This window comes from Puntigrus tetrazona, chromosome 10 (assembly GCF_018831695.1).
Source record: "Puntigrus tetrazona isolate hp1 chromosome 10, ASM1883169v1, whole genome shotgun sequence".
Taxonomy (NCBI): domain Eukaryota; kingdom Metazoa; phylum Chordata; class Actinopteri; order Cypriniformes; family Cyprinidae; genus Puntigrus; species Puntigrus tetrazona.
Genome location: NC_056708.1, coordinates 7,152,720 through 7,176,531, shown reverse-complemented (window position 1 = coordinate 7,176,531; position 23,812 = coordinate 7,152,720). Strand labels below are relative to the sequence as shown.

General features: G+C 38.1%; 2 protein-coding genes and 2 pseudogenes across 3 annotated transcripts in view; all 4 read right to left on the bottom strand.

Moving 5' to 3' along the window:
* The window catches only part of LOC122353116 (protocadherin alpha-C2-like), a 33,133-nt gene extending 19,873 nt beyond the window's left edge, over window positions 1-13,260 (bottom strand). The window contains exon 1 of one of the 2 annotated variants that reach the window (XM_043250984.1): window positions 10,206-13,260. In XM_043250984.1, the coding sequence (XP_043106919.1) occupies window positions 10,206-12,572 (2,367 nt within the window). In that variant the 5' untranslated portion in view covers window positions 12,573-13,260. The other variant, XM_043250983.1, reaches the window with a different exon arrangement.
* A 48-nt stretch (window positions 13,261-13,308) lies between these two features.
* LOC122352414 (protocadherin alpha-2-like) lies at window positions 13,309-15,686 on the bottom strand. Its single transcript, XM_043249829.1, has 2 exons — window positions 14,123-15,686; window positions 13,309-13,988 (listed from the first exon to the last, which is right to left on the bottom strand). The coding sequence occupies exons 1-2, from the start codon at window positions 15,684-15,686 to the stop codon at window positions 13,309-13,311; spliced, it is 2,244 nt and encodes a 747-aa protein (XP_043105764.1).
* Window positions 15,687-16,299: 613 nt separating this feature from the next.
* On the bottom strand, window positions 16,300-19,463 carry LOC122353130 (annotated as a pseudogene).
* Window positions 19,464-20,438: 975 nt separating this feature from the next.
* On the bottom strand, window positions 20,439-23,350 carry LOC122353127 (annotated as a pseudogene).
* Between the last annotated feature and the right edge of the window lie 462 nt (window positions 23,351-23,812).

The window sequence follows — 23,812 nt, the reverse complement described above, 5'->3', positions numbered from 1 at the left end:
ATCCTCATTTTGCAGCGCTTTTACAAAACTGCCTAAACTTTTTACAGGACAGTAGCTTCAGAGTTTGGTTTCTTGAAGCATTTTGGAGCATAATTTTATTTATTTTTAATGTTTACACCTTAATATGCAGTATGGGTATCCGTTATTTCCAGTGTCCTTGTTTTGATCATTTGCGAGTGATAAATTGTGATAGATCCCACCTGCTGTCTCTCCTAAACCCACGAACAATTGTTATTGACACCGAATTCCAGATATATTGCATGATATATTTGCAAAATACAAACTGATTTTGGTCACACTTTATATTAGGTAGCCTTAACTACTTATTAATGTACTTATTGTGTTCATATTGTTTTCCAAAACACTTCTGCTGCTATTGAGGTAGGATACAGGTAAGGTTAAAGACATTTTTAGTGTCATGGTTAGGTTTAAGGTGTAATAAATAGGTCAACAGTGTAATGTAATAGTGTATTATGTATCTAATTACACATAGGTATTTTTTTTAAAATAAGCAACACACAGTAAGTGCAACTGTAACAAATTATTATTTTAAATATAAGTATAAAGTAGTTAAGGCCACCAGATATAAAGTGCGCTCTGATTTTTATTGTGCAAAACTGTAATAATACACATACATGTACTTAGTATGAAACTAGACAAATGAACAAAGTCTCGGGTTAAAAATCAAGCCTTTTAACAACAGGCCTTATAAGTCCTTGTTCTATTAAGCCTCCACGTCAGGATTCGCGAAAGCTTAACCAGGCCTATCATTCTGCGTGTGCGTGTACTTTCACTGTCACTGTGCAATAACAAGACTGTCTTGACATTTACAGAAGTGAGCTGTAGCTTTGGGGAACTGAGTGTGTTGAGTTGTGAATGATAGAGAAAGCACTTAGCATGAGACCGCCAATACAACCTCAAATTTAAACAGTATAGAAATGCGTGAAAATATTACCAAGCAGAATTTACGTTGCACATTTGTGATGATCGGACTCCAACTGCACCAGGGAGACTGATTAAGATTAAGACAGATTCAGTGGCTCTCCATTTAAACTTTTTTTTTCTTTTTAACTAAATATAGCCAGGCCTTCTCTCCCTATATCCTTAAACCACAACTTTTAGCAACCTCGTGAAAGGTATGAGCATCTTGAGCTTTGACTTGTGAACTCTGACCTTTGGCAGGACAGAAACCCCATTACAAGTGGCACTCCTCCTCCCCTGACCCTACTTACATAAGTGTGCCAGATTTTAAAAGAGATGCACCCATCTGAGAGACACCGCACAGACAGCCTGCACCAACAGTGCCCTCAGCAAGGGCATCCAGAGTCACACCACCCACCGCAGTGTGCACTAAAAACCTCTCTTCCCCTGTCGTTCACATTCTCTTACTTCGCATGCACGTCTTCTCCTCTCGTTCTTTCTCTCTGCTCTGCCAGTTGTGGCCTATATTTGGTGTTGGTGATGTAGGTCATGATAACCGAATGGTAAAATTAGAGTTGTTTATTCCTTTGCACTACTGAATGATAGATGTTTTGGCTATGAACCAACTCTGACACTTTGTTCCACTTGGAATGAAAGTCTCTTCTCTCAGATGCACGGTATTTTGGTCTAATGTTTAAAATACAGAAAACATAGACAGTAAAGAATGCAGAATTATTATGCAAAGAATATTTGTCTTTATGACTTGTTTTTCATACACATTTCTAAAAACCGTCAAACAGGATTAACTACCTAACAAGATAAAAGACACTTATACACTATATATATATATATATATATATATATATATATATATATATATATATATATATATATATATATATATTTAAATAACTGTTTTCTGTTTTAACATATCTTATAATGTAATTTATTCCTGCAATGCTGCATTTTCAGCAGTGATTACATCAGTTTTTAGTGCCACATGATCCTTCAGAAATCATTATAATATGTTGATTTACTCATCAATAAACATTTATTATCCATACTCAATATTTCTTTAAACAATGATACTTTTTTTAAGGATTAGAAAGTTGAAAAGAACAGCATTAATCTGAAACAAAACATTTATAAATGTCTTTACGGTCACTTCTGATCACTTTAATGTATCCTTTCAAAATAAAAGTTTGCTTTTTTTTGCTATTTGACAGACATTGGGCAGTGACAAAATCAAAAAAAATACATTAAATTTAACCTTGATATCATCAATGTTATTTCTCAAAGAAATCTGTCTTGTTTTACATGTTTGTTTTTTTGTTTGTTTGTGTTTTAGATATATGAATGAAAATCTAATATGCCAAAACATCAAAAAATGTGTGCATATTTTGTTTAGGACTATATTCATGAGTGACTGCCTTCTTAAATGCCATTAGTTTGCTTTAATCAGTAGCAAAAAACACTTCAATTTCCTAGATCTCGGTGGCTGAAATTATTTTACGCGGTACTAGAAAGTGCATGTGAGGAGACAGAGAGAAAGAGAAATGTAACAAGACTGCACGTCCTCAAAGAAATGAGAAGCAAAGCATCATGGGAGCAGAAGGCTTGTTGTGTGTAACGCAAAGTGACAGTAAAAAATAGAGAAAGAGGGTATCTGAAATGATTGTGGGCAGAGTGTGGTTCAGAAGGATGGCGTAAGACCCCTACTGGCGGAGGTATGAAATAAACACTCCATAGTAAGGATCTCACACATCCCTGAAAGCCATTACCAGCACTGCAGCCAACAGAGGGCACTAGCAAACCATCCACAGCCTCTCCATCTCTCTCTCTCTCTCTCTCTCTGCATTCTGTTCAGCTTGACTCATTCTGCCACCTGCAGCCCTCTGCAGAGATGACCCACCCTTCCTCTCACTGATACACTGCAGGGAACTGTTCTTTCTATCGCCAGACCCAACAACCGGAGAGAGGCTTCCGAACAGAATGGACATGTAAACCAGCATGCATAAGCAAAAGACGACATAAATGATGATGTATACCGACGATATACGCTACAGCTCCCTCAGCTTGCTTTTAAAATACTTTGCTGAATGCATCTGCACAATAACGCCAGGCTAATGGATCGCCACAAAGCTACAAAACACATTACTTGTACATTTTTAGCGTATAAGATTCTGCGGAATCCTTGTCGATAGCCTTGTAAACGAGCAATTATGGAGACGCACATCCTTTCAAATTCGAGCTTTAGGGAATTTAAAGAACCTGCGAAACATTTGTCGTTCATGCAATTTGTCCGTCGTGCCCCGAAGCCTCCTTATCATAAAACATGCTTCCATCCGGAGGGACGGAAATCCCAGAGCGACCTTAACAAAAGGTTCGGGTCATTCCGTCTGATAGAAACGGAAGCCAGCAGACGCGCGGTTCGTGCCTTGCAGAGCGCAGACAACAGGCTTAGCCGCATGCAGTCAGCTCACAATAAATAACACTGAAGCGATGATAGTGTCTGTATTTACCCACAGTCTGTGCTGTGACTCATTGTCTGTCACAATGCTGAAGCACCGACTCAAATCCATGATTCTGCCAAGAATGTATTCTAATGAACAGCATACATGAGCACAATAAGACTCATTCACTTTTCCCGTGTTAACCTCTTAGCGTTAGATTCTGCAAATAGACTTGAAGTTTGCCCATAAACCACATATTCGCAGCGGGCTGAAGCTGGGGTGTCATAACCGAAACATAATCTGCGTGACTCAAGCTGAATAATACATGTGATATGCGGGAGACAAAGCAGGTGACATTCACAGACTCAGACTGAGGAAAAAGAGGTGGTACTGTTAAATCTTGATTTGCATGTTGATTCATATCTATAAACGAGCACAGCATATTTTTGCCAGGAATATAAAAAACAACATAAAAACGCATACAAAATCTAATTTTAATCACATAATATTACACTTGAGTTCTGTCTCATAATATATGGCATTGTGTTATGTTGAATATCAAAGTTTTCTTATTGTCTGTTTTTATTTCTTCATTTAACCTTTATTTTAAAGGTGCACTATTTAAAGTTAATTAAGAAAAAAGTTATTCTTTTCAATAACCAGTCGGAGAATTAATATCTCCTGAGGGATATATAAACATATCACAATACGTAAAAAAACATAAAAAAATCTCAGTTGAAACATTTACAGGTTGAGAGCACTTACTAGTAACTACTTTAATGCACATATATTTCAATAACTTTTGTAGCACATTGCAAAAAATTGGAAAGACCATATTTTTAATGAGTGCTTTGTATACACATGATGTGCATGTTGTTACTATTTTATTATTATTTTTAAATTGAATAATTATGTAATTGATGGGGTTATTATTCAATATTTTCATTCATTAGATACCATCATTTCAAATACCTTCTTTTTTTTATTTAAACCTATAGGCTATATTAGTGCTCCCAAATGATTAATCACGATCCAAAATAAAGATGTTCACATAATAAGAGTGTGTATACTTTGTTTATTTATTGTGTGTGTATATATATATATATATATATATATATATATATATATATATATATATATATATGTATATATATATATATATGTATATATATATATATATATATATATATATATATATATATATATATATATATATATATATATATATATATATATATATATATATATATATATATATATATATATATATATATATATATATTGATATACATGACCACATGAATATTTACATGTATAGACATTTATATTAACATATAAAAACATTTATTATATAAATGGAACATGTTTTTCCTTAAATATATACATGCATATGTTTGTATTTATATATACATAATAAATATACACAGTACACACTCATCAGTCATAAATTTTGTTTTTAGATGAATCTCTTCTATTCTGATTTTGCTTTGACTGTCATTGGTTACTGAATTGTTTTTAAACTAAACTGTCAAAATAGAATAGTTCATTTTATATTTTAAAATATTGTATTTTAAAATATTAAAAAGAAAGTCATTTATACATTCTGTAAAAAATGCACCTTGCCAACGATAGGGCCCATTCTAGATAGATAGATAGATAGATAGATAGATAGATAGATAGACAGATAGATAGATAGATAGATAGATTTATGTTACAAGAAATCAAAAGCCTAAATGTCAAGTTTATAACTCATAATGTATATAATAATGTATAAAAATGTATACAAAATAAACAAACGTCAGTAGCGCAGCCTCGCTCATGTGAAGACTCACAGACTGGAAAGAAAAATGCCATGGTGCACGGTGATTAGAAGAATCACTCCATCTGACAAGTTCAGAGGAGGGGGCAAGAGAGGGAACGAGACCTTGAAGAACAAGAACCATAAGACATTGTGTGTAACCATATAGACCAATCATGACCAAACATTATTATTTAAACAACAAATAAAACCGCGCACAATAACACACACTCGGTTGCACAGTACAGAGAAACGAGGATCAGTTTCCTCACACAGCATGAAATCCGCTGTGTTTTCTCACAGAGTCAGCAGCATGTCCCTCTCATTAATGCATTGAGAGACTTCGATATAATGCAGGTGGGACTGCAGCGGTCCAGAGACCCACAGACTTCTAATCCATTTATCTCCCTCAACCAGCCGGGCAGAGCAGAACCCAGTACTGACCCAATTGCACAGAAATTTACAAAGGCCCTGATCCCTGTCCTCTGTCAAGAACTCAGGGGAAAAGACTCAAGAGGCATGAATAACAATTACATGAAGCTATAGAAACATGAAGCGTAAGTCTGAGACCATTTCAAGAATCATACATATTTACATTTATGCATTCACGCTTTTATCCATACTTTGGCAGCATCATTGAACATGCATTAAAAAGTGTGAAACTAGAGCATTTCATAACTTTTTCGCATGCAAAACTCAGTAACAAAAATAAAGTTATGCAAAAACCTTTAAATAAAACCTCAACTCAAATCAGTATTCTAAGCAGTAGGTTAGTGAAGCTTATTAAACATCATTTAAATTCTCTTTGAAGACTGGGGAATAGCTGTTGCAACCTGGTTCAATCTGCAACTGCAGTTTAACGTCATTAAAGAGTTATAATTAAAACAGATTTCTTTGATTAATTAATAATCAAATCATTAAAGATTGAGTACGAAATGAGAGCAGTGCTGCTAAGCTCTTGATAAGCTTGTACAGCAGTAGGGTGGCGCTGTCCAGCACTGCTGGTGCTGAACATACACTAATACAAGCTAGAGGACTCCGAGTTTTGTAGTGATTGACACAGAAAAACACCAATCATAAATGTGATCGAAAGAATGCTTACACAGAAACCACAAATGATTGCTTTCTAAAATTAGGGTTCACTGAAACCATTTATTTTCAGCAAATTGGATGTAAATGCAGGATCTGTTCTTCAAGTTGCAGGACATGTGCATGAAACTCATTTTTAGTATAATATCAAACTAGAAAAGTGAATGATGTTTTGCTTCACTTCTAAGCATGCATATAGTGAATATGCAAATAGCCCATATGAGTGAATTTTCAGCAACTTAATAAACTAAGGTCTTAAATAATGCTCACCTTCCCAGTGGTAGGAAGAGTTTGGGTTCGTGTAAAAGTATCTTCTCCATGAATGCTGATCAGTTCAGCCTCAGCTGGTGGAAATGGCGAAGGGAAAACCACCATGTCGCTCTTCATTGTGTCTGAGCTAAAACAAACGTCGTACTGTTGCGTCGATTTGGAGTAAGACCAGCTTCCGTCTGGATGTGTGCTGATCACTGGAGCGCTGTACCTGCTGAAACTGCTGTCTGTCCTGTAGCATTTAGCTGCTATCAAACCCACCAGACTCAGTAAAAAGATGACTGATACTGAGACGATAGAGACGAGCAGATACAGATTCAGATCTGAAAAACTCTCCTCTTTAACAGGAACTTCTCGGAAGGAGGTCTTTATGTCATCCAGACTCTCAACAACCACAACATCCATGGACATAGTCGCTGAGAGTGATGGCTCTCCATTATCAGACACTGTGATGAGAAGTGGGTGAGTTTTTAAGTCGTTGTCACTCATTCGTCTCTTAGTCCTTATTTCTCCAGAACTGCTTCCGATGCGGAACAGATTGGTTCCTTTGGGTTCAGTTAGATGATAAGACAGAAGTGCGTTATATCCAGAGTCAGCATCAACAGATCTGATCTTGGCTACAAAGTATCCCGCTTCAGCAGAGTAGGGAATGTTCTCACTATTAACTGATCCAGGTTCAGAATAAGGAGCTAAAATAACCGGACTGTTGTCGTTCTCGTCCAGAATAAACACATTTACAGTCGCCTTACTGCTCAGAGGAGGAACACCAGAGTCGGTAGCCTGAACGTGAAAACTAAGTGTTTTCTGTTCTTCAAAATTGAAAGACTGTAGGTTATACAACTGACCTGTCAATGAGTTAACACTAACAGCATTTACGCTTGTTGTTTTGTTATCCACTATGGAATAAGAAATTTCCGCATTTTTATTTGAATCTCTGTCAACTGCTGACATTGTGTGAATGAGGACTCCTGGTGGAGTATTTTCTTTTACATAGACAGAAATTATTTTTTCGTTAAATTCTGGAGGATTGTCATTTACATCCGAAACGTCAACAGAAACCACACTAGTGCTGGAAAGTGGTGGGGTTCCTTCGTCTACTGCTATGAGGGTTACATTATACTTGGAGATATTTTCCCTGTCAAGCTGGCCTTCCAAAACAACAGAGTAATAATTCTTGTAGGAAGACTCGAGTTTGAAAGGTCCATTTCCTAGTAACTTACAGCTTACTTTCCCATTCATTCCACCATCCTTGTCAGAAACTGTGACTAGGGCCACAGCAGTGCCGGTTTTTGCATCTTCCCTTAAAGAAGACAGCAGGGACGTTATTACAATTTCTGGCGCATTGTCATTGACATCTATAACTTCGATTAGTACTTTACAATTTGTTATCATGGGAGACGAGGCTTTATCATGGGCCTCTACTCGAAGTTCATAAAAACTTTTGTCCTCAAAATCAACATTTCCTTTAACTTCAATCTCTCCAGAATCAGGACTGATTGCAAATACATTAAGATTTTTTTCCTGACCATGACTGCTAAACTGATATGTCACTTTTCCATTTGAACCTTCATCCATGTCGGTAGCATTGAGTTTGATTATCTTAGTTCCTTGCGGTGTGTTCTCTATAACACGGACTTTGTAAAGCGGACTGCCGAACACCGGCGCATTATCATTTGTATCTAAAACGTTAACTATTACTTGCAGCGTCCCAGACCTGGACGGTTTTCCTCCATCAGAGGCAGTCAGCATCAGCCGGATCACTGGTTCTTTCTCTCTATCTAAAGCTTTTCGAAGGATTAGCTCCGCAGACATGCCATGTTCGCCGCCCTGGTTTGTTTCGAGCGAGAAATGTTCATTAGGACCCAGTTTATAGCTTTTAACAGAGAAAGGCCCTACATCTTCATCCACCGCACTCATCAAGGAAAACGCAGCTCCCGGTTGCACTGATTCAGAGATGTTCAAAATCTGAGTTTTAACAGGGAACGCAGGAGAATTGTCATTTACATCGTTAACGTCAACTATCACTCGACTCAGACTGAGAGGGTGGTTTACTATCGCCTCAAAATTCAAGGAACAGGATGGAGCATTGGGACACAGCCGCTCGCGGTCGATTCTTTTAGCAACATACAAGACGCCAGATTTCAGATCGACATCGAAATACCTGGTGCCCGTGCCGAATACAAGCTGAAACGCCCGCGATTCCAAATCCTGGACGTTCAAATGCATGTCCTTCACCACATTCCCGACGACAGTTCCGATATTTACTTCCTCGGACACGGAGTATACAATCTGACCGTCCACCGGCGCTGAAACCAACATCACGAGCCAGAGCAAAGCAATACGCGAGAACCTTAAGTCTTTCCTGTATGCCATCCTTCCGCGTGAGATGGCAACGCGGTCAAAAGAACATCAAAACTCCGTAGACGCTGAATGAAGAATGAGACTCACGGAAACGCGCCACGAAACGCGTCCATACCGTGACGCTCGATTATAGCGCGTCACTCGGCGAAATCGTAGGCGGAGTTCAGACGTTAAAGAGAGATTTTTTAAAAAGTTTAAGCGGTCTACAGTGACACCACGCGGAGCGATCGCGGTTCTGTTTGGCGAAACAACATAGACGTACAGCATCGCCCGTGCATTTGAATTCAGATTACACCGAAAGAGCTTTGCTAGTCTGAAAAAGTCTGCATAAACTAGATAGGCTTGAACACAGAAGCGCGACAAACACGCAGGAAAAACAGCAGGTCAGTACAGCATACAGGAAGTTTGGTGTGAATGCTATATCTGTTACCAAAACCTTAGTGCAAACTGTTAATGCCAGAGAAAACATGAGAACACTTTTTTGTTCTCGCTATATGAATGAATGGAACTTCAAACCCCCGTCTCGAAAAAATCTAGAAATGTACATAATTGTTGCACAGTTGAAAGAAACACAAGATGGAGAAGAATCGGATAAGTGACGGAAAATCAGTTCAGTGCTTTGAGCACAAAATGTCTAAAAGACAGACACTATAAAGCAACTAATCAATTGTTGTATTTTGTATTACTATAGTATTAAAGTGTGTTTGCCTTAGGCTGTTGGTTGTTTAAAAGACAGATTTTCATTATAATTTTACTATATTGTCCTTCACATTCACATTCAGCCTCCCTTTGACTCCACTGAATAAAGTTCAAGACCTGACAAGAGATGCTTTCACTTCAGTGATCCTGTGTGTGTTAGAAATTATAACATACATGTTTGCCATTAAATCAGCCCTGAGCTGAAAATTTTGCACATAATTCTTTGTGTTTGCTGGCAAACGGGTGGAATTTCACTACAGTGATCTACTATTTAAGCAGCAGTGACTTCAAGGTAATTAAGTGAATCTTATTTACAACTATATAGCAATACAGCGATGGCACATTTAAAAGCAGACAGAAGAATTAAGTAACACTGGAGTAAAGTATAAACCAATCTGTGTGTACACATTAGAACATGCACAATTGTCTATACAACTGAACAATACGAGATCACATATCCCTATAGATACTATGGCCTTTGGTCTGATATGTGAAGCTGAAATTCTCCAGATACTAAAACAACATGTTTGCTTGATACAGTAGTAAAAGTCACTAAGCTACAAAAAGTTCATTATGATATTGTTTTCAAACTGCAATTTAAGTTTTTATCTTACCTTGGTAGTGCTTGGAAGTGTTTGAGTCATATTAAAAGTGTCTCCTTCATTAATGCTGATTAGTTCTGCATCTGGCAGAGGAAAGGTTGAAGGAAACACGACTACATCACTCTTTATCGTGTCTGAACTAAAACACACGTCGTACTGTTGAGTGGATTTAGAGAAGGACCAGCTTCCGTCTGGATGTGTGCTGATCACTGGAGCGCTGTACCTGCTGAAACTGCTGTCTGTCCTGTAGCATTTAGCTGCTATCAAACCCACCAGACTCAGTAAAAAGATGACTGATACTGAGACGATAGAGACGAGCAGATACAGATTGAGATCTGAAAAACTCTCCTCTTTAACAGGAACTTCTCGGAATGATGTCTTTATGTCATCCAGACTCTCAACAACCACAACATCCATGGACATAGTCGCTGAGAGTGATGGCTCTCCATTATCAGACACTGTGATGAGAAGTGGGTGAGTTTTTAAGTCGTTGTCACTCATTCGTCTCTTAGTCCTTATTTCTCCAGAACTGCTTCCGATGCGGAACAGATTGGTTCCTTTGGGTTCAGTTAGATGATAAGACAGAAGTGCGTTATATCCAGAGTCAGCATCAACAGATCTGATCTTGGCTACAAAGTATCCCGCTTCAGCAGAGTAGGGAATGTTCTCACTATTAACTGATCCAGGTTCAGAATAAGGAGCTAAAATAACCGGACTGCTGTCGTTCTCGTCCAGAATAAACACATTTACAGTCGAGTTGCTGCTCAGAGGAGGAACACCAGAGTCTGTGGCCATAACTTGAAACTGAAACCTCTTTGTTTCTTCGTGATTAAATGACTGCAAGCTGAATATTTCTCCACTTAAAGAGTTTATATTTATCAGTGTTATTACAGGAACACTGGAGCTGGAACTGTCTAACAGTGAATATGAAAGTTGTGCATTTTCACCAGCGTCTGAATCATCAGCGGACACTTTTGTCACCAGACCTCCAGCTTGACCGTTCTCACGTAGAAAAGCGTTAATAACGGGAGCTGGGAAATGTGGAGCATTGTCATTAACATCAGAGATATGTACAGTTATAACAGTGCTGCTGGAAAGAGACGGACTTCCTTCATCTGCAGCTGTAATTGTGATGTTATACAGAGAAACACTCTCTCTGTCCAGAGGTCCATCCACCACTAGAGAATAATGATTGTTATATGATGTCTCCAGTTTGAAAGGAAAAGAGTCTTTCAGAGAGCAGTGTACAATGCCATTTTTACCTCCATCTTTATCAGACACTGTGACTAAAGCAACTGCTGTTCCTGACTTTGTGTCTTCTTTCACACTTTCCAGCAGAGGAGTAACAATTATCTCTGGTGCATTATCATTTTCATCAATAACTTCTATTAAAACTTTACATTGTGTGCTTTTTGGTGGACTGCCTTTATCTCTCGCCTGAACACGCAGTTCGATTGCAGTATTCATCTCATAGTCTATTTGACCCTTCACAACAATGTCCCCCGTTTCAGGAACCACATTAAACAGACTTTGCTTTTTTACGTTTCCATGTTCAGCTATTGAGTAAATAATGTCACTGTTGGTGCCCTCGTCCAGATCCGTAGCAGTCAAAGACATAATTTTTGTACCAACAGAAACATTCTCTCTCACCTTGATCTTGTACAAAGACTTGCTGAAGACAGGCTTGTTGTCGTTTATATCAATTACATTCACAATTACACTTAATGTTCCTGTTTTTGCAGGTTTTCCTCCATCAACAGCTGTCAGTACAAGAGGGATTACTGATTGTTTTTCACGATCTAAAGGTTTTTGGAGCACTAATTCAGCAGACACGCTCTGCTCTTCAGATTGTACGTCAATAGAAAAGTATTCATTCTTGCCCAATTTGTAGTCTTTCAGTGCGTTAACGCCTATGTCGTTATCTTCAGCCACGGGAAGATTAAATCTCTCCCCTGGAACAACATCTTCTGCAATGTTTATCGTTATAACGCTGTCCAAAAAATACGGAGCATTATCATTAACATCCAGAAGGTTAATTTCAATTCGATAAAGGCTATGAGGATTTTGAACGACAGCCTCCAAATTAAGAGCACACTGCTGAAGAGCGAAGCATAACTCCTCCCGGTCAATTCTTTCATTCACAAACAACGCTCCGGTTTTTAAATTCACATCAAAATATTTCCTGTTGGATCCAGACACAAGCTGCAAGATACGCGATTCCAGCTCCTGAACGCTGATCTTGAGATCCTTTGCTATATTTCCGACAACAGTTCCCTTATTTACTTCCTCCGAGACCGAGTAGATAATCTTGCTGCATGATGATCGCCATAAACACAAATGCAGAGCCGTCATGACGCACAAATATCTTAAGCTATCCATAACTGTTTCTTCGAAGCCTCAGATATCAATCCGTTTAAAACGAAGATTTTTTTGTCTCGCCGCTGCCAGGGCACTAGCATGTGAAGCCTGTATGATATCTTATTTCCACATGACCGTAATGCGCGGTTGCTCTTCCACTGTAAGGGAGGAGCCTCGTTTTAATAAAAGCAGTGCTTCAAAGTCGCGGTCTGCAGCGACATCGCGCGATTCAACTGCATGACTATAGAAGCAGTTTTATTTCAACTGCAATTTTCCATAGTATACATTTAGGCTTTAAAAGAATAGAACTGATTAATTCTAAAGCATGAACGCAATCGTCACGCTTTCGTTTGTATATATCCCCAGTTTTTGTTTAAAATAAAATGCATACTGCAGCAATCGAACAAAATAAAAAGTATTCTACGTCTGATCGAAATGAACAAAATGTACTGAAAGAAAAGCAAGGACCAAATGTTCATTGTCCATGGTGCTGAAGGCTGTTATAGAATAACATCACTTTAAAACTATGATATTGTCTTTGTTATTCATGAAGCGCATTTCATTGCATTTTTTCTAACACCGTTTATTTATAGGCCTACTTGTCTTTTGCTGTGACTTAATCATAGCAACGATGAAAAAGTCAATGCAATTCAGTTCTGCAAAATTAATTAAAAGAAGCAACAGCTTTAGCTTGACTCGAATCAAACGCAACAACTTGAAAAAACTAAAGGCATACATACATAAATCTGCTAGAGTTCTATAGTGGTCTTACCTTCTCTGAGGTAGGAAGAGTTTGCGTGCGCGTAAAAGTATCTTCTCCATTAATGCTGATCAGTTCCGCGTCTGCTGGAGGAAACGGCGAGGGGAAAACTACTACATCACTCTTTATCGTGTCTGAACTAAAACACACGTCGTACTGTTGAGTGGATTTAGAGAAGGACCAGCTTCCGTCTGGATGTGTGCTGATCACTGGAGCGCTGTACCTGCTGAAACTGCTGTCTGTCCTGTAGCATTTAGCTGCTATCAAACCCACCAGACTCAGTAAAAAGATGACTGATACTGAGACGATAGAGACGAGCAGATACAGATTGAGATCTGAAAAACTCTCCTCTTTAACAGGAACTTCTCGGAAGGATGTCTTTATGTCATCCAGACTCTCAACAACCACAACATCCATGGACATAGTCGCTGAGAGTGATGGCTCTCCATTATCAGACACTGTGATGAGAAGTGGGTGAGTTTTTAAGTCGTTGTCACTCATTCGTCTCTTAGTCCTTATTTCTCCAGAACTGCTTCCGATGCGGAACAGATTGGTTCCTTTGGGTTCAGTTAGATGATAAGACAGAAGTGCGTTATATCCAGAGTCAGCATCAACAGATCTGATCTTGGCTACAAAGTATCCCGCTTCAGCAGAGTAGGGAATGTTCTCACTATTAACTGATCCAGGTTCAGAATAAGGAGCTAAAATAACCGGACTGTTGTCGTTCTCGTCCAGAATAAACACATTTACAGTCGAGTTACTGCTCAGAGGAGGAACACCAGAGTCTGTGGCCATAACTTGAAACTGAAACCTCTTTGTTTTTCTTCGTGATTAAATGACTGCAAGCTGAATATTTCTCCACTTAAAGAGTTTATATTTATCAGTGTTGTTACAGGAACACTGGAGCTGGAACTGTCTAACAGTGAATATGAAAGTTGTGCGTTTTCACCAGTGTCTGAATCATCAGCGGACACTTTTGTCACCAGACCTCCAGCTTGACCGTTCTCACGTAGAAAAGCGTTAATAACGGGAGCTGGGAAATGTGGAGCATTGTCATTAACATCAGAGATATGTACAGTTATAACAGTGCTGCTGGAAAGAGACGGACTTCCTTCATCTGCAGCTGTAATTGTGATGTTATACAGAGAAACACTCTCTCTGTCCAGAGGTCCATCTACCACTAGAGAATAATGATTGTTATATGATGTCTCCAGTTTGAAAGGAAAAGAGTCTTTCAGAGAGCAGTGTACAATGCCATTTTTACCTCCATCTTTATCAGACACTGTGACTAAAGCAACTGCTGTTCCTGACTTTGTGTCTTCTTTCACACTTTCCAACAGAGGAGTCGTAACTATTTCAGGCACGTTGTCATTTTCATCCACAACTTCTATTAAAACTTTACAGTGAGTACTTTTAGGAGGAACGCCTTTATCTCTCGCCTGAACACGCAGTTCAATGGCAGGGTATTCTTCGTAATCAATCTGACCTTGAACAACAATTTCCCCTGAGTTAGAATCTATACTAAACAGGTTACTTTCATGCGTATTTCCATGAAATGAATACTGAATTTCACTGCTGATGCCTTCATCCAAATCACTGGCAGAAACAGAAATAATTTTGGTTCCACTTGATGTGTTTTCTTTCACTTTAACTTTGTACAAAGGTTTGCTGAAAATAGGTTTATTATCGTTTACATCCATGATATTAACAACAATACTCAGTGTTCCAGATTTGGGAGGTTTTCCTCCGTCAATAGCGGTGAGTATTAAGTGAATAACAGCTTGTTTCTCTCTGTCTAAAGCTTTCTGTAGCACTAATTCAGCAGATATACTCTTTTGCCCGATATGAACATCAACAGAAAAATATTCATTTGAACTAAGTTTATAGTCTTTTAGAGAATTACTGCCAACATCTGAATCTTTTGCAGTTGGGAGAATAAATCTATCTCCCTCGTTTGCATTCTCCGTAACATTGACAACACACATGCTGTCCGGAAAAACTGGAGCATTGTCATTCACATCCAATATTATAATTTCAAGCCTGTAAAGTCTGTGAGGATTCTGAGCAAGAGCCTCTACATTTAAAGCACATTTCTGATTACTGCCACACAACTCTTCACGATCAATCCTGTCTTTGACAAACAGTGAGCCTGTTTTCACATTTACATCAAAATACTTCGCATTAGATCCAGGCATAATCTGAAACACGCGTGATTCTAGTTCCTGAGCACTGATCTTCAGGTCTTTCGCTATATTCCCGATCACAGTTCCCTTATTTACCTCCTCGGAGACGGAATAGACAATCTGGCCGAGCGAAGATTTCCATAAAGACAGAAATAAAAGGATCCAGAAGCCGTAAGATTCAGTAACATCCATGATTGTGCAGCAGAACGTCCCGAGATTATTTCGTGTAAAAATAAATAAAACAGCTAAACAGACCTTTCTCGACGCAACCCGACATCACGACGCAGAAGCTACTATAAGCCCTGATTATTAACACGCCTTCAGCGCATTTCCTCTTGTTCTGATGCAGTAAAGGAGGAGCTCAGATAACTCTCAAAGTCATGGTCTGCAGTGCCACCGCGTGTTCTAACAGTGAAGACACAATATATCTTGTATTTTTCAATAAAAGAAAAAGAGAACTAATGGTATAGTCATTTTTATAAAGTAAAATATAACACTTCGTGTTGACACAATCATTTCGAAGCAGTATAATAGCCACCGAAACATGAGCAAATAACATCTGTTTTGTGTTTTACAACAAATATGTACATTGAGAAGGAATATACGTAAGTGCCGCTGTCCGTAGTACTGAAGAAATTTTGCTCTTTACATTTAAAATACTTTAAACGTCTAAGCAATGAAACAAACAAACAGCTATATGATACCGCAAAGTAATTCATGTGACATAAAACTTAGACTAAGGTACAACAAAAAACAGTGTGTATATATATAAAAACATATATACGCTGTCCTATAGCATGCAACATCATAGTGGAACAGAAAGTAAAACCGCAGTGCACGTAAATCAAACTCCACGATTAAACCCTAAAGCTGCAGTTATACTAATACAAATAAACCAGAGTCACGAGATGTTACTAGGACTTGCAAAATTAAAATGTATGATCATAATGAGTAAAAATAATTCTAAATATCTGAAGAAAATTACATTGTTGGTTCATAATTCTTTATTTTCTAAACATAAATAAAAAAAAACTTGGAAATGGATTGAAAATAAACTAAACAAGGGTCTCTAAAAAATAATACTATTTTTACTATTTTGTAAATCTGGTGTAGTAGAATAAAACATCCTCCAGATAAAACCCGATTAACAACCTTTACAGGTCTTTAGATTTCTTGAATTGAACAAAGTGCACTATTCAAAGACAAAAAAGTATAAATTACAATAAACTTCAACTTAAAACAGATTGATTAAAATCGACAGCTACGAGGTAGATATCAAACCCGCTATGACAAACTCATGAGTATAAATACTACGCTAAACAAAATCACGTGGTCTTTGGACTTTGACGTGTATATGCTACGTGATGGGTAGGATTAGGGTTGTGTCTTAAATGTGTATCACATGTACAAGAAAACTGCGTCTCATACGCACGCAAACAAATTTCGTACAACATGCAGGGAAAAACTGCGTATTATATTCACGGCAAACACTTGAATGTGATAAAAAGCCATATAAAACGAAAACTGGTATTACAACTAATTTCAAACAGCTTATAACAAAAATTCACCTCGAAAAAAGTAATTATCCAACATAGTTTTTCATTTATCTTACCTTCTCTGAGGTAGGAAGAGTTTGCGTGCGCGTAAAAGTATCTTCTCCATTAATGCTGATCAGTTCCGCGTCTGCTGGAGGAAACGGCGAGGGGAAAACTACTACATCACTCTTTATCGTGTCTGAACTAAAACACACGTCGTACTGTTGAGTGGATTTAGAGAAGGACCAGCTTCCGTCTGGATGTGTGCTGATCACTGGAGCGCTGTACCTGCTGAAACTGCTGTCTGTCCTGTAGCATTTAGCTGCTATCAAACCCACCAGACTCAGTAAAAAGATGACTGATACTGAGACGATAGAGACGAGCAGATACAGATTGAGATCTGAAAAACTCTCCTCTTTAACAGGAACTCTCGGAAGGAGGTCTTTATGTCATCCAGACTCTCAACAACCACAACATCCATGGACATAGTCGCTGAGAGTGATGGCTCTCCATTATCAGACACTGTGATGAGAAGTGGGTGAGTTTTTAAGTCGTTGTCACTCATTCGTCTCTTAGTCCTTATTTCTCCAGAACTGCTTCCGATGCGGAACAGATTGGTTCCTTTGGGTTCAGTTAGATGATAAGACAGAAGTGCGTTATATCCAGAGTCAGCATCAACAGATCTGATCTTGGCTACAAAGTATCCCGCTTCAGCAGAGTAGGGAATGTTCTCACTATTAACTGATCCAGGTTCAGAATAAGGAGCTAAAATAACCGGACTGTTGTCGTTTCTCGTCCAGAATAAACACATTTACAGTCGAGTTACTGCTCAGAGGAGGAACACCAGAGTCTGTGGCCATAACTTGAAACTGAAACCTCTTTGTTTCTTCGTGATTAAATGACTGCAAGCTGAATATTTCTCCACTTAAAGAGTTTATATTTATCAGTGTTGTTACAGGAACACTGGAGCTGGAACTGTCTAACAGTGAATATGAAAGTTGTGCGTTTTCACCAGCGTCTGAATCATCAGCGGACACTTTTGTCACCAGACCTCCAGCTTGACCGTTCTCACGTAGAAAAGCGTTAATAACGGAGCTGGGAAATGTGGAGCATTGTCATTAACATCAGAGATATGTACAGTTATAACAGTGCTGCTGGAAAGAGACGGACTTCCTTCATCTGCAGCTGTAATTGTGATGTTATACAGAGAAACACTCTCTCTGTCCAGAGGTCCATCTACCACTAGAGAATAATGATTGTTATATGATGTCTCCAGTTTGAAAGGAAAAGAGTCTTTCAGAGAGCAGTGTACAATGCCATTTTTACCTCCATCTTTATCAGACACTGTGACTAAAGCAACTGCTGTTCCTGACTTTGTGTCTTCTTTCACACTTTCCAGCAGAGGAGTAACAAATATCTCTGGTGCATTATCATTTTCATCCATAATTTCTATTAAAATTTTACAATGTGTACTTTTTGGTGGGCTGCCTTTATCTTTCGCTTGAACTCGTAACTCAATGGCAGTATTCTCTCGTAATCTATTTGTCCCTTTACAACAATATCTCCAGTCTCTGGGATTATGGAAAACAGGTCTTTTCTCTTGCCATGACCAACAAATGAATACAAAATATCACTGTTAATGCCTTCATCTAAATCAGAGGCAAACACAGAGATAACTTTTGTACCATCAGCAACATTTTCCTTTAGTTTGACTTTATAAAGAGGTTGACTGAACACTGGATTATTATCATTATTATCCATTATGTTTATAATAATATTTACAGTTCCAGATTTAGGTGGCTTTCCTCCATCTACTCCAGTGAGAATTAACTTAACGTGGCTTGTTTCTCTCGATCCAAAGCCTTGTTCAGCACTAACTCTGCAGACACACTCTGGTCTTCACTCTGTGTATCTAGACTGAAATGTTCATTCGGACTCAGTTTGTACTCTTTCAGCGAATTACTGCCAACATCAGAGTCCTCTGCTACGGGAGAGGAAATCTTTCTCCTGGACTTGCGTTTTCACTAATATTCACAGCAAATACTTTAACAGGAAAATGTGGCGCATTATCGTTTATATCCAAAATCTTAATCTCCACTCTGTAAAGATGATGAGGATTTTTAGCAAGGGCTTCTATATTCAGAGAACATTTCTGACTCGAAGGACATAACTCCTCCCGGTCAATTCTTTCATTAACAAACAGCACGCCCGTTTTTAGATTCACGTTAAAATACTTCTTATTGGATCCAGACACAATCTCAAACATACGAGATTCAAGGTCGTGAACGTTGATGTTCAGATCTTTCGCTATATTCCCAACAACTGTCCCTTTATTTACCTCTTCCGGTACGGAATAGACGATCTGAGCAAACGCAGAATCCAGCAGAAAAATCAAAAATATCAATCCACACTCGAAATATCCCAAAATATCCATAACGGTTATGTTTCCGGCTTGTCAGCAGATATCAATATATAAAACGAGAGAATCTGATAGCTCTTTTTGCGTTCAGAAAACACGTGAAGAAATAGATATCATGTCTCAGCTGCAGATACACTAATACCAAGAGTCTGAGAGAGAGAGAGAGGAGCGCTCGTTTTAAGACTAGCAACCTCTATCTCGCGGTCTGTAGTGACACCTCGTGCTAAAACTGCAGGCTATAACCTACAGAAATAATTTACAAAAGCGTTAATTTTCCATAGTATACAGTAACACGGCAGCAATAGGAATATTCAAAGTAATCCGATGTTAAAGCTAAAGCATAATTACACCACCCTATATTATTACTTTGATACTATAGCATCCCCAGAATGAAGTAATACAACGGGAAACATACTGAAGTCATCGAACAAAATAAAAAGTATTCTACCATAGAGTGAAATCGAAATAAAAAGTGTTGGCCGTTTAACAGGTGAAAAAATATTGTGACGACAAAATAATGATCATTGTCCATGAGCTGCACTGTGATATAAGTGAATATGCCAGATATTTTAATATCATAAAACTCTGAAACTTGATTTGATGAAGCATTCAAACATATGTTTGCAAACTTTACGAGTGGTAGTAGTAGTAATAGAAGCTTTCTAATCGATTTTCGTTTTCGTTGCAGAATCTTGAATTTTTTATAATCGTTTATGATTATGTCGTCTTAACACAGCTTAGAGATGTTCTGTTTCGTAAATTCTTTTGATGAAGTTGCACTTATTCTAATGCAGTGTTCAAATTGATTAATTTAAATGGGAATTTTTTTAAGTCTCATATGCACGCAAACAAATTTTTACCACATGCAGGGAAAAAACTGCGTATTATATCAAAACTTGAACGTGATAAAAAGCCATATAAAACTGGTATTACAATTAATTTCGAACACCTTATACAAAAAACGAAACTGCTTATAGAGTTAATAGTCAATTATCTTACCTTCTCTGAGGTAGGAAGAGTTTGCGTGCGCGTAAAAGTATCTTCTCCATTAATGCTGATCAGTTCCGCGTCTGCTGGAGGAAACGGCGAGGGGAAAACTACTACATCACTCTTTATCGTGTCTGAACTAAAACACACGTCGTACTGTTGAGTGGATTTAGAGAAGGACCAGCTTCCGTCTGGATGTGTGCTGATCACTGGAGCGCTGTACCTGCTGAAACTGCTGTCTGTCCTGTAGCATTTAGCTGCTATCAAACCCACCAGACTCAGTAAAAAGATGACTGATACTGAGACGATAGAGACGAGCAGATACAGATTGAGATCTGAAAAACTCTCCTCTTTAACAGGAACTTCTCGGAAGGATGTCTTTATGTCATCCAGACTCTCAACAACCACAACATCCATGGACATAGTCGCTGAGAGTGATGGCTCTCCATTATCAGACACTGTGATGAGAAGTGGGTGAGTTTTTAAGTCGTTGTCACTCATTCGTCTCTTAGTCCTTATTTCTCCAGAACTGCTTCCGATGCGGAACAGATTGGTTCCTTTGGGTTCAGTTAGATGATAAGACAGAAGTGCGTTATATCCAGAGTCAGCATCAACAGATCTGATCTTGGCTACAAAGTATCCCGCTTCAGCAGAGTAGGGAATGTTCTCACTATTAACTGATCCAGGTTCAGAATAAGGAGCTAAAATAACCGGACTGTTGTCGTTTTCTCGTCCAGAATAAACACATTTACAGTCGAGTTACTGCTCAGAGGAGGAACACCAGAGTCTGTGGCCATAACTTGAAACTGAAACCTCTTTGTTTCTTCGTGATTAAATGACTGCAAGCTGAATATTTCTCCACTTAAAGAGTTTATATTTATCAGTGTTGTTACAGGAACACTGGAGCTGGAACTGTCTAACAGTGAATATGAAAGTTGTGCGTTTTCACCAGTGTCTGAATCATCAGCGGACACTTTTGTCACCAGACCTCCAGCTTGACCGTTCTCACGTAGAAAAGCGTTAATAACGGGAGCTGGGAAATGTGGAGCATTGTCATTAACATCAGAGATATGTACAGTTATAACAGTGCTGCTGGAAAGAGACGGACTTCCTTCATCTGCAGCTGTAATTGTGATGTTATACAGAGAAACACTCTCTCTGTCCAGAGGTCCATCCACCACTAGAGAATAATGATTGTTATATGATGTCTCCAGTTTGAAAGGAAAAGAGTCTTTCAGAGAGCAGTGTACAATGCCATTTTTACCTCCATCTTTATCAGACACTGTGACTAAAGCAACTGCTGTTCCTGACTTTGTGTCTTCTTTCACACTTTCCAAGAGAGGAGTCGTAACTATTTCAGGCACGTTGTCATTTTCATCTACAACTTCTATTAAAACTTTACAGTGTGTACTTTTAGGAGGAACGCCTTTATCTCTCGCCTGAACACGCAGTTCAATGGCAGGGTATTCTTCGTAATCAATCTGACCTTGAACAACAATTTCCCCTGAGTTAGAGTTTATTGCAAATCGTTTCAGTTCATCTGTATTTCCATGTCCAAGAAATGAATACTGAATTTCACTGCTGATCCCTTCGTCCAAATCACTGGCAGAAACAGTAATTATTTTGGTTCCAAGTGGTGTGTTTTCTTTCACTTTAACTTTGTACAAAGGTTTGCTGAAAATAGGTTTATTATCGTTTACATCCAAGATGTCAACAACAATACTCAGTGTTCCAGATTTGGGAGGTTTTCCTCCGTCAATAGCGGTGAGTATTAAGTGAATAACAGCTTGTTTCTCTCTGTCTAAAGCTTTCTGTAACACTAATTCAGCAGATATACTCTGTTGCCCGCTATGAACATCGACAGAAAAATATTCATTTGAACTGAGTTTATAGTCTTTCAGAGAATTACTGCCAACATCTGAATCTTTTGCAACTGGAAGAGGAAATCTATCTCCTTCATTTGCATTCTCTGTAACATTACAAACATATGTATGTCTGGAAAAACTGGAGCATTGTCATTCACATCCAAAATGATAATTTCAAGTCTGTAAAGTCTGTGAGGATTCTGAGCAAGAGCCTCTACATTTAAAGCACATTTCTGATTACTGCCACACAACTCTTCACGATCAATCCTGTCTTTGACAAACAGTGAGCCCGTTTTCACATTTACATCAAAATACTTCGCATTAGATCCAGGCATAATCTGAAACACGCGTGATTCTAGTTCCTGAGCACTGATCTTCAGGTCTTTCGCTATATTCCCGATCACAGTTCCTTATTTACCTCCTCGGAGACGGAATAGACAATCTGGCCGAGCGAAGATTTCCATAAAGACAGAAATAAAAGGATCCAGAAGCCGTAAGATTTAGTAACATCCATGATTGTGCAGCAGAATGTCCCGAGATTATTTCGCGTAAAAATAATAAAAACGGCTAAACAGACCTTTCTCGACGCAACCCGACATCACGACGCAGAAGCTACTATAAGCCTTGATTATTAACACGCCTTCAGCGCATTTCCTCTTGTTCTGATGCAGTAAAGGAGGAGCTCAGATAACTCTCAAAGTCATGGTCTGCAGTGCCACCGCGTGTTCTGACAGTGAAGACACAATATATCTTGTATTTTTCAATAAAAGAAAAAGAGAACTAATGGTATAATCATTTTAATAGAGTAAAATATAACGCTTCGTGTTGACGCAATCATTGCGAAGCAGTATAATAACCACTGAAACATGAGCAGATAACATCTGTTTTGTGTTTTACAACAAATATGTACATTGAGAAGGAATATACGTAAGTGCCGCTGTCCGTAGTACTGAAGAAATTTTGCTCTTTACATTTAAAATACTTTAAACGTCTAAGCAATGAAACAAACAAACAGCTATATGATACCGCAAAGTAATTCATGTGACATAAAACTTAGACTAAGGTACAACAAAAACAGTGTGTATATATATAAAAACATATATACGCTGTCCTATAGCATGCAACATCATAGTGGAACAGAAAGTAAAACCGCAGTGCACGTAAATCAAACTCCACGATTAAACCCTAAAGCTGCAGTTATACTAATACAAATAAACCAGAGTCACGAGATGTTACTAGGACTTGCAAAATTAAAATGTATGATCATAATGGGTAAAAATAATTCTAAATATCTGAAGAAAATTACATTGTTGGTTCATAATTCTTAATTTTCTAAACATAAATAAAAAACAAAGAAAAACTTGAAAATGGATTGAAAATAAACTAAACAAGAGTTTCTAAAAAAAATAATACTATTTTTACTATTTTGTAAATCTGGTGTAGAATAAAACATCCTCCAGACAAAACCCGATTAACAACCTTTACAGGTCTTTAGATTTCTTCAATTGAACA